The sequence below is a fragment of the Musca domestica genome, unplaced genomic scaffold (genome assembly GCF_030504385.1).
Source record: "Musca domestica strain aabys unplaced genomic scaffold, Musca_domestica.polishedcontigs.V.1.1 19, whole genome shotgun sequence".
Lineage (NCBI taxonomy): Eukaryota > Metazoa > Arthropoda > Insecta > Diptera > Muscidae > Musca > Musca domestica.
Genome location: NW_026712245.1, coordinates 4,124,907 through 4,135,270, shown reverse-complemented (window position 1 = coordinate 4,135,270; position 10,364 = coordinate 4,124,907). Strand labels below are relative to the sequence as shown.

Sequence of the window (10,364 nt, the reverse complement as noted above, 5' to 3'; positions counted from 1 at the left end):
TTTAACTTGTTCCGAGCCCGTTTAAAAATAGTTTTTTAAAAAGGGATCAAAAAGATCAATTTTTTTCACTCGCTCGAGGTATTTTTATAAGCAATATTGCCGAAGGCACTAAATTTTCAAAAGTGTGCAGGGAAAAGGAGTGAACTTGCCCTCCCTATTAAGGTTGCTTTGCAATGTAAACTGTTGAAACTCCGATACGCGTGTCTTCTTCTCTAGCTCTACTTTCATAACCTGCTGAATTTTCCTCGTAATGATTTTCTGTGTTGCACCCTACGCTCCTTTGTCCCTTGAACCATTTAAAAACTTGTTCTATGTAGTCTCACCTTTACCCTGCGAATTGTTAGGCGACTCAACTTACCAGCTTTTTTCTAAGCATTCCAAAAAAACTGGATTTTCCTTGCGTTAATTTCATTTGTCATCCTCCACTACCATGCACTGGGTTACGCCCATATTTGTATCCCTCTATTCCCGACATGGAATGCTCACTCCTTTTCCAAATAAAAACAAAGAGAAAAGAAAATTCTCTCTACACATCCTGAGAACAATGCATCCACCTTTAATGATGGTAATATGAGAAGTGGAAAAACAAATTCCACAGCTTTACCTTGACAAACATCAAAAGACGTTCAGTGACAGACAATCCGTCAGTCATGGAATGGAATGAACACCAAAGATTAACATCTACAAGATAATGCCCCGGCAAAAAAGAAAAAAAAAACGAAGAAGCAAGAGATAATTTGAATAAAATGTGTCATTATTATGGCGGTGGAAACTATTTTTCCTCCAAGACAATGCCAACCTGAATGGGAACAATCGACAACAACAGCAGCAACAACACCAGCAATTTGTGTAATAAAGACATTGAATTTTGCACGAACCAAAGATATTTTAATAGAAGACAAGTAGGCATTCTTTTCCTCCCAAAGTTTCTCAGGCCACTGTCAAATCATCCGTGTAATACAACCAAATCGAGGGAGGAGGTAATTCAATATCAGATTCCTCTTCCAAAAGGCCATTGGCATCAAGGGTTTCATGGAATTTCAAATCTCCCGGACAATGACCCTAACAGGAAAACAAACACAAAACAATCCAGATTTCCATAACAATTACTCCATAGATAACAAAGAGTGCGTATCACTCAACCTTACACCATAGGAAAATTTACGCCACAAATAGCTGCCGGCATGCAGATTATAGCGTTCCTTATATTTCCTTTGTATGTCATAGATGGTATCCTCCTGGCAAACCTTCATAAGAATAGTCCTACCCGTCAGGGTATTAATGAGCCGTATTTTCCTCTCCCTTGCCGTTAGACGACCAATGTGATAGCGAGGATCCTGACTCCATAGCCTGCAGGGTGTCCCACAAAACTCACTTTGTGCCCTCTCCAATATGGGTGGAAATAGGACGCGAGGCTTTCCCGAACGACTTGAGATCTCTGTTATGGGCTCATGATTTATGTGAAAGAAATGCGACAGATCTTTGCCACCAAATGCCAACAACAAATCTAAATTCTTGAGAAATATATTTCAAAATTTTTATTTCTTGCTGGAATTTTAGAATTTTATAGGTCTCACTTTATTCCACGAATCTTGACGATCTCTTAGCATGGGCGTCAAATCGAAAACGTTGCCATGAATTACAATCCAAAAATCATCCTTTTTATTGTGAACACAAACTTCATCGTAGAGGAAATAACGTAGGTTTGACATTTTATTTTCAAAAAAAAATTTAAATTAGGAATCGAAGTATTCAGGCAAATTGGAAAAAACAATTTGTTACTCAAAACACTTTGTTTTGATACAAAAAAACAAAAAATTTTGGAAAAGCAAAATTGAAAAAAACGTCAAAAAATTAGAAAAAAAATGCCATAAGAAAACGTAAAAACGTAACATGTTAAGAAAACGCAAAAAAAAAAGAAACAAAAAAATGGAAATATAGGACCAAACACCAAATATTAAATCAAAACGTCAAATATTAAAAATACTCCTGAACATAAGAACAAAAACGCCAAAAATTTAGAAAAAGAAGGGTTAAATAAAAAAAAAGTCAATTTAAAAAAAACTCCAAAAAATTAGAAAAACGTCAAATATAAGAAAAAAAAAACTAGAAACAGAATCAAATATTAAAAAACACCAAATATAAGAAAATACGCCAAAAATAGGAGAAGAGCCAAATATTAATAAAACTCCAAATATTAAAAAAAACTCCAAATGTTAGAAAGAAACGCCAAATGTAAGAAAAAGCGGCAAATATTAGGTCAAAACGCCAAAAATTAGAAAAAAGAGCCAAACAAAACGCCAAACATACAATATTCAAAAAAAAAAAAAAACTGGAAATGTTAGAAAAACGTCAAATATAAGGAATAAACGCCAAATATTAGAAAAGAAACGGCAAGAGTTAGAAAAATTAGCCAAATATTAAACAAGTAAAAAAAACATTTAATACCCTCCACCTTAGGGTAAAGGAAACACTTTTATATAAAATTAACTGCATTCAAGCGTGTTTCACTATAAGCTTCATATACCACCAAGGCCGTTTGGATAATGCAGTTAAGTTTATCAAAAAAAAAAAAAAACATAAAGTGATTGAGGCTGTTATATGGGGACATACCAAAACGGAACTTCTATAGAAAATTTTATACTTTAGAATTGTCGTCTATCAAAGCTTCTAAAATACCAAATATGAAACAATTTCTTGGGTAAATATGACTAGGATTAACATAATACCGAATATCGGTGGGTATATGTGCGCTATAACAATTTTTATCAAAATATACCAAAACATGTACATTCACTATTTCGGCTCCGGAGTTAGAATCCATTATGACCCACAAATTTCAATTTTCCGACAAATCCGTGAAAAAATGTGGCAAAAATCATCAAAACACCGAATATCGGGAGGTACCGTTATATGGGGGCTATACCAAAACGTGGACCAAAACGTATGACCTACAAATACCAATTTTTAGACAAATCCGTGGAAAAATGTGACAAAAAAACATCAAAATACCGAATATTGGGGGGTACAGTTATATGGGCACTATACCAAAACGTAGACAGATGTATCTCATTTTCAATACCAACCATCCTAAACACTATACAAATTCTTCTGCTAAATGTTGACGCTCTACCTCGAATAATATGACCGGTATCGTGATTTCAACAGACGGACAGACAGGAGGTCTTTTGTAAAGATATGAATTTCCAAAAAGATGATTTTTATGAACCATATACACTGGCTTTAACATCTCACGCACGTTTCGTATTTTGTTTCACTGTTAAGCATCTTCAGTTTGGTCTATAATTGAACAAGGCTTGGATATCATTGAATTCTTCCCATAATTTCTAAATGTACCATTTTTTTAACCAGTGGTTGTGAGAAATATTTAGATTGTCTGATCGCTGACTTGTTTTGAAAGTTATGACAGATAAAAGTATTAAAAATTGTGACCTTTTGTGGGTGCGGTACCAGAAGAGGCAGATATAATTCATATTCACAACAGATATTGTTTTACCAAAAATGTTTGTGTATGAGAAATTTGAAGAGAGTTGGATACTTATTTCGATTTCTTTGAAGAACAAAACGATCAAAGAAATCGAAATAAGTATCCAACTCTCTTCAAATTTCTCATACACAAACATTTTTGGTAAAACAAGAAATGGTCCGATCTCTACAATCTTTATAACAGATCTTGTGTTGATGGAAATATATAGATGTACCAAGTCTGGAATGGAATTATGGATACACAAAATTCTGAACCTTTGTGAAGGAGGTATCAGAAGGAGTGGACCGATATATCCCACCTTCACAACAGGTCTTGTCTTAGTGGAAATAATAGGATGTGTGAAATATAAAGAGAACCTGATGCTTATTTCGCGTTTTATGACCTTCATGGATATTCAAAATTTGAACTCTTTGTGGGGAGTTACCAGAAGGAATGATCCGATCTCTACCATTTTTATAACAGATCTTGTGTTAATGGAAATATTGATATGTACCAAATCTGAATGGAATCGCATGTTATTTTATGATGTTATTTTATTTAAAAGTTTGACCCTTTGTAGGGGGAGGTACCTGAAGGAATGGAACGATGTATTCCATCTTGACGCCAGACCTTGGGTTAAAAAAATTATTGGGATGTGCGAAATTTGAAGACAATCGGACTCTTACATCACATTTTATAAGGGTTGTAATTATTCAAAATTTTGGCCCTTTGTGGGGGAGGTACTTGATGGAGTGGACCGATATAGCACAAATGTGAATATTAGGATTTTCGAAGTTGAAGCAAAATCAGATCATCCTTTCTTTCCTGTGCAGTAAAATATTTTGCTGAAAATTTGAGAGGTGCCAGAAGGGATGGACTGATATTACCCATCTACCAAATTTGGACCAAATCGGATACTCTCTTGGAAAGTTATCGTGCACACCAGCCATCCATACAGACAGACGGACGGACATCGCTAGATCCACTCCAAATGTCCTGAAACGAATTTGGTTCAAAGAGACCTAGGGTCGTCTTAAACCATCATTTCGCCTAGGCACGTTTCGACCGTGTCAATTGATATATACCCTCTCTAGCCAAATGGCTGAGGGTATAAAGAAAATTCTATGTTTAATATTTCTCGAAAGTTCTTTAAACTACAAAGGTTCATTGAAGGTATTCTAATGTGTTTTCCTGTAGCTAGACGACCCTTTAAGAGGGATATAAACAACTTCTTAAAAACCTTATACACATACATTAAACCTGTTTAAATGGCTCTACAGAACTAAGAACAACTATAAAAATCTGCTATAAACAGAAGACCTAAAATAATTTTAACATACGGAAGACGAGTCAAAGACTCAATAAGTTCTCAACAGATTTTGACATGAAGGCAACTCTTAGTAGATTAAGGGCTTATTGAAAGGTTTTCTAAAATAGAATACTTCAGGGAAATTTTTTTATATTGTGAATTGCAATACCGAAGATTTTTTTAATAGCAGAACTCTGACATCTTTCATGACAAATCTCCAATCAGTCCAGTCAGTTTGATTTTGCTTCAACTTAAGAAATTCATCTCAAGATTGAAGACCTCTCAAAAGGTCTTCCCTTATATAAACTTCTATCTTTTCAAGAATATTCTATAAATGCTAATATTTCCAAATATTCGCCTTAAGATTAATAAGTATACAACAAGCCTTCTTTCGAAAATCTAAATTTCAAAAATCGATTCACATCCCCTCTAATTGCATTGCAATTAAAATATATTACGGTAACAAATTTTCAAGCAAAAATCGAATTTCACAATATTGCCTACATCCAAAGTCATAACAGAAATTTCTGAAGCCGGTGTGGACGTTGCACAAATATCAAAACAAAAGACTTAGGCAACAAACCTGTTTTGCACAATTAACTCCAACTCCTCTTCAGCGAAGCGAAGTCGAAGAACCAACCCAACTCCTGCAACAGATTCGCCACCATGTCTTCTTCTTGAGCTCTACGTTCAAAAGCCTAAACAATTCACTTGCTTTGCTTTATTTTGTCCACTGCCTGCAATTCTGCCATTTGGGTGTGTCCCAAAGTGATTTGGCCTCTTTTTTACGTTTTTCAAACTAAACCAAAAAAAAACACATCTTCGAAAGGCCAGTAAATATTTTCCCATAACCTATTTGCTGTAGTTTTTTCGTTTTTTTTTTTTTTTCATAACAGATAAAATATGCCCATGATTGAGCATGCTCGGTGTTTGGGAAATATGTTTATGAGTCATCAGGTGTAGCAGAGCTCCAGCAAACTAGTTTTCCTTTAAAAACGTTAAAACGCAAAAGGACCGACCATGTTCGTTCACGTTACTTGATTAATACAATTGTGCAGGTAATGTTCGGGCTGAAGGAAAACAACGAGAAGGAGGGTGTTGATGCCTATGGAGATGCTAACAAGTCCCACACTGCCTGACAGCCACCCTGCATGTCTTGTGGACATGTATGATGATCGGTTTTGTAAATAAACAAACTCCGACCAAAGGCGGTCAATGTTCTTTTGCACAGCCGCTTAATGGATAAAAAAAAAAAAAAAAAAAAAACAGCCAACCCATAATCAATGCAAACATTGTTGTCCAAACCGAATGACAGAACGGTGAGACTATTTTCGAATTCTCAACACGTTTCGTTTCGCATTTGCGTATTTATTTGCAGATTAAATACAAATCTAAATTTTCGATTTATGTTTTGAGTTTTGTATTTCAATTTGGAATGAAAAGGTATTTCATCATCGTTTTTATGTTCGGGACATGATTTATAACGAATTGCTGATTTATGTCAATTAAGTTAAGATGGGTATTTTCGGACAGAGGATTTGGTTGTAGCGCATGAAAGTGTGTTCGTGGAGAAGGGGTAGAGTCTAGTTATACCATTTTGGGGGCTCTGGGAAACCTTTTTTTTTTTGCTCCGTTTGGTTCTGAGTGATAAAATCCACCTCCTAGAATAAAATACTTGGCATTTGAGTGGGGCTCATATTTATAGGGTGAGATGATGGTGAGATCAGACTGCTGTGATTTCTAAGCCACTAGTCCGAAAGCTGTTAAAATTTTTCCACTGACAGCTCATTATATTGTTTACAAGCGTACAAAACATTTTGCAGAGAATTTTCCAGAAAAAAAGTTATTCGCAATGGAATTCAAGCGAGATAGTATGATTTCTTTATACAGGGTTGCCCATATTCGACGGACCCATCTGGCAACGCCATAACTTTTGATAGAGATGTCACATCGCCAAATGACATACCGCGTTTGAAGCGTCAGTCCAAGCAGATTTTTACCATGAACCAATACACGCCACGCGAGCGCTCTGAAATAGTTGAAATTTACATTCAACAGAAGAAGTCAATTGTGAAAACTCAAGATGCTTTTCAAACATTAATAAATGTGAGAAGTGCGCCTTCTAAGAACACCATTAAGCGTTTACACGAAAAATTTTCGACTGGTAAGGCTCTTTCTAATCCGAAGAGACCATATAAAAGTCGAGCAAGGCGATCGGCCGAGAATATTGATGCCGTACGAGCCAGTGGTAAGAGGTCCCCAAGAACATCCCAAAAACGCCGTTCTCAGCAGTTGGGCATGGCTCGGTCCACTTTACAACGGATTATTCGCATTGATTTGCATTTGTTCCCGTACAAAATTCAATTGAAGCAAAAAATGTTGCCTGCGGAAAAGCCTCGTCGATTGGAATGGGCCCAAAGGGCCCAAAGGTCCGTCGAATATGGGCAACCCCGTATTTGGCTGGAAAACCACAAGTGGCTATCGTTAGAGCACTCCAGCAATTATATGTGAATAAATATTTTGTGTCTCGTACCATCGCTCGTTACCGTGCTACTAGTAGCGTAGCCCGACGTCAAGGAAGTGGACGGAAGAAAACAGCAACATGCCCGAAGAAATGGTTCGAAAATGTAAAGAAGCGAATTGATCGAAACCCGCGTCGAAGTGGCCGAAAAATTGCTCGTGAGCTGAACATATTGCAATATCCCACCATTCGGCAAATATTGAAAAATGAGCTAGGGGTAAAGCCATTAAAATTGTAAAAAGTGCAAGAATCTCCACCACAACAAAAAGAAAATAGACTCAAAAGAGCTGAAGAGTAGCTTCGCTTGGTCGAAAGTGGTGAACTGCCGAATTTGGTTTTCTCCGTCTCCGATAAGAAAACATTCGTTGTGCAGCAGTTTGTAAACAAACAAAATGATCGTGTTTACTTGCCAAAGAGGTCCGCTGAAAATGTGCACCTTCAGTTGGCCACCAGAACTCAAGCGCCGGCCGTGGTAATGGTGAGGGCCGCCATAACAGGCGATGGTCGCTCTCCGCTCGTATTAGTCGACCATGGCATTAGAATAAATGGCGAATGTTATCGCGAAAATATTCTGAAGGGTGTATTAAAGCCTTAGGCATTTTGGCCGCAGACCTGGGACATTCCAAAAGGACTCAGCAGCATCGCACTCAGCACTCGCCATCCAAGAGTGGTTACAAAATGAGGTTCCTCGCTTCATTTCCAGCGTACAATGGCCACCAAAATCTCGCGATACCAATCCGTTGGACTATTGTGTCTGGAATATTTTGGAAAGCAAGGTTGGCACTAAAAAATTCCAAAGTGTCGATCACCACAAACAAGCGCTTCGCCGGGAATGGGGCAAAATACCGCAGAGCAACATTCGGGCAGCGTGTGACGGTTTCATTGGCCGTTTGAAGGCCTTAATTCGTGCCAAAGGTGACCCATTCAAACAAATCTAAACTTATTCTAAAATTTGATGGTATTTCCGACATTTTTTTTTGCTTTCATTCAAAAATTTTGAAAAAAATGTAAAAATTATGGAGTTTGACTTTGTTGCAGTTTTTTTTATCTCACCCTCTATTATTATTTAAAATTTTGACCCGTTGTGTGTTGGAGGTACCAGAAGGTATGGTCCGATCTCTACAATCTTAATAACACATCTTCTATTGATAACAATATTGAGATGTGGCAAATCTGAATAGAATCGGATGTTAATTTCGCGTTTCATGAGCATCATGGATATTCACAATTTTGAACATTTGACCCTTTGTAGGAGAGATACTTGATAGAGTGGACCGATATTGCCCATTTTCGCACCTGACCTAGCACGGACGCAAATATTACGATTTGCAAAGTTGGAGCAAAATCGGATTATCTTTTCTCTTTCTGTGCAGTAAATTATTTTCCTGGAAAATTTTGATATTTTTTTGGGGGAGGTACCAGAAGGAGTAGACCGATATTGCCCATCTCCGAGCTCCATCTAAGCTTGACAATAATATTACGATGTTCGAAGTTTGGATCAAATCGGATACTCCCTTCAAGAGTTATCGTGCGCACCAGACAGATGGACGGACGGACGGACATCGCTAGATCGACTCCAAATGTCCTGAAACGGATTTGGTCAAAAGAGACCTAGGATCTAAAACCGTTATTTGGATGAGCCAAGTTTTGGCCGTATCAAATGTTATATACCCTCTCTAGTCATATGGCTGAGGGTATAAAAAAGACTCCTTTGTTGACTTGCATTTTTATCTGCAATATTGGCAAAGATACTGCATATCTGGAATCAATGGATTCCAAGGAATCTTAGATCGAAAATCTTGTAAAGGAAGTAATTTGTCCCCTTTATTTAGGTTACATTGCGATACGAAGTTGTAAAAACGCCTATATACGTGTCTTCTTTTTTTAGCTCTACTTTTATAGTCTACCGAGTTTTCCAAACCAATCTTCTTTTTAATCCTCTTCTTCGTGTTATCATTCTAAGTTCCCTCCATTTGACGAATTTGCCGGGAACTTTCAAAAAAATTATTATTCTCTAATTTTCTTGGCACCTGGGCAATGCCTCTTCCATTTGTAACTAAAAAAATCGCCATGAAATATTCAACAGCTCATCGGAACAATTGCTCTGGGCAATTCCAGTGGCATGAAATCATACAAATGAAACCAAAAATGCTCAGCACACATGAATGACGGCCCTATGCCACTGAAGAATTGTGGCCTCATCATCATGTGGCCAAGAATCCCAACAATTTCTAATCTAATAAAAGAACGAAAACAGTGAAAAAATACGCTTGTAATTGACCGCAAAACAAAAGTCATACAGCTGAGGCATCGCCGCCTGCCTGATGATGATCATAGATACCCATGGCCGAGGGTATGGATTACAAAGAATACAACTCTTGATTTCATGATTTGCACGCACAAAACAAATGGCATTTCATAGATTTTAAAAATGGGGAGGCACTGAATAAAAAATATGTAGCAAAGCACAAAACTTGCGGATCCAAACAATGGCGAAGAAGAAGAAGCAGCAGCCAAAGAGGAATACCAAGAATGTCAAGAAACATTTGTGCGTTTGCTGGCTGGCTGCTGCTGCTGCCACAACTTGTCGACTCATGGTTGACTGGCCGGGTGTCATGGATCAGTTGGAGCAGACATTCTGGTGGGGCTCGGATACACCACCGACAACAACAGCACCAGCAAGCGTAGCATTTAGAATTTATATTAAATGATAATTAACAGCACCAGCTAAAAATTGTAATGTAGACGATAATGTGACGATGATGACGGAGGCGACGACGAAGCGGACGCGAACTCTGGACAACAACTTTCTGCTGTGATTCCAATTTCATGGAGAAGCTCACGGCGTAGAACTAGCAATAGAAGATAACAATTATACACACACCGAGGTGGAGAGTGGATAGAGAGCCGTTAAGAAACATGCTGTAGAATGAGGAAAACCAAGAAATATTTGTTGTTGTTGTTGTTTTCCTCCAGCCATGGCGGATGACTTGCAGAAAGTGAAAAGTGAAAAGAAAGAGGAAAAATATATCTGAAAACCACAAAGA

General features: G+C 37.5%; 1 protein-coding gene across 1 annotated transcript; it reads right to left on the bottom strand.

Moving 5' to 3' along the window:
• Positions 1–733: 733 nt before the first annotated feature.
• LOC101901149 (cytochrome b5 domain-containing protein 1) lies at positions 734–1,754 on the bottom strand. Its single transcript, XM_005186463.4, has 3 exons — positions 1,578–1,754; positions 1,149–1,514; positions 734–1,062 (listed from the first exon to the last, which is right to left on the bottom strand). Exons 1-3 carry the CDS (start codon positions 1,710–1,712, stop codon positions 931–933), a joined length of 633 nt encoding a protein of 210 aa, XP_005186520.2. The 5' UTR covers positions 1,713–1,754; the 3' UTR covers positions 734–930.
• Positions 1,755–10,364: the final 8,610 nt, after the last annotated feature.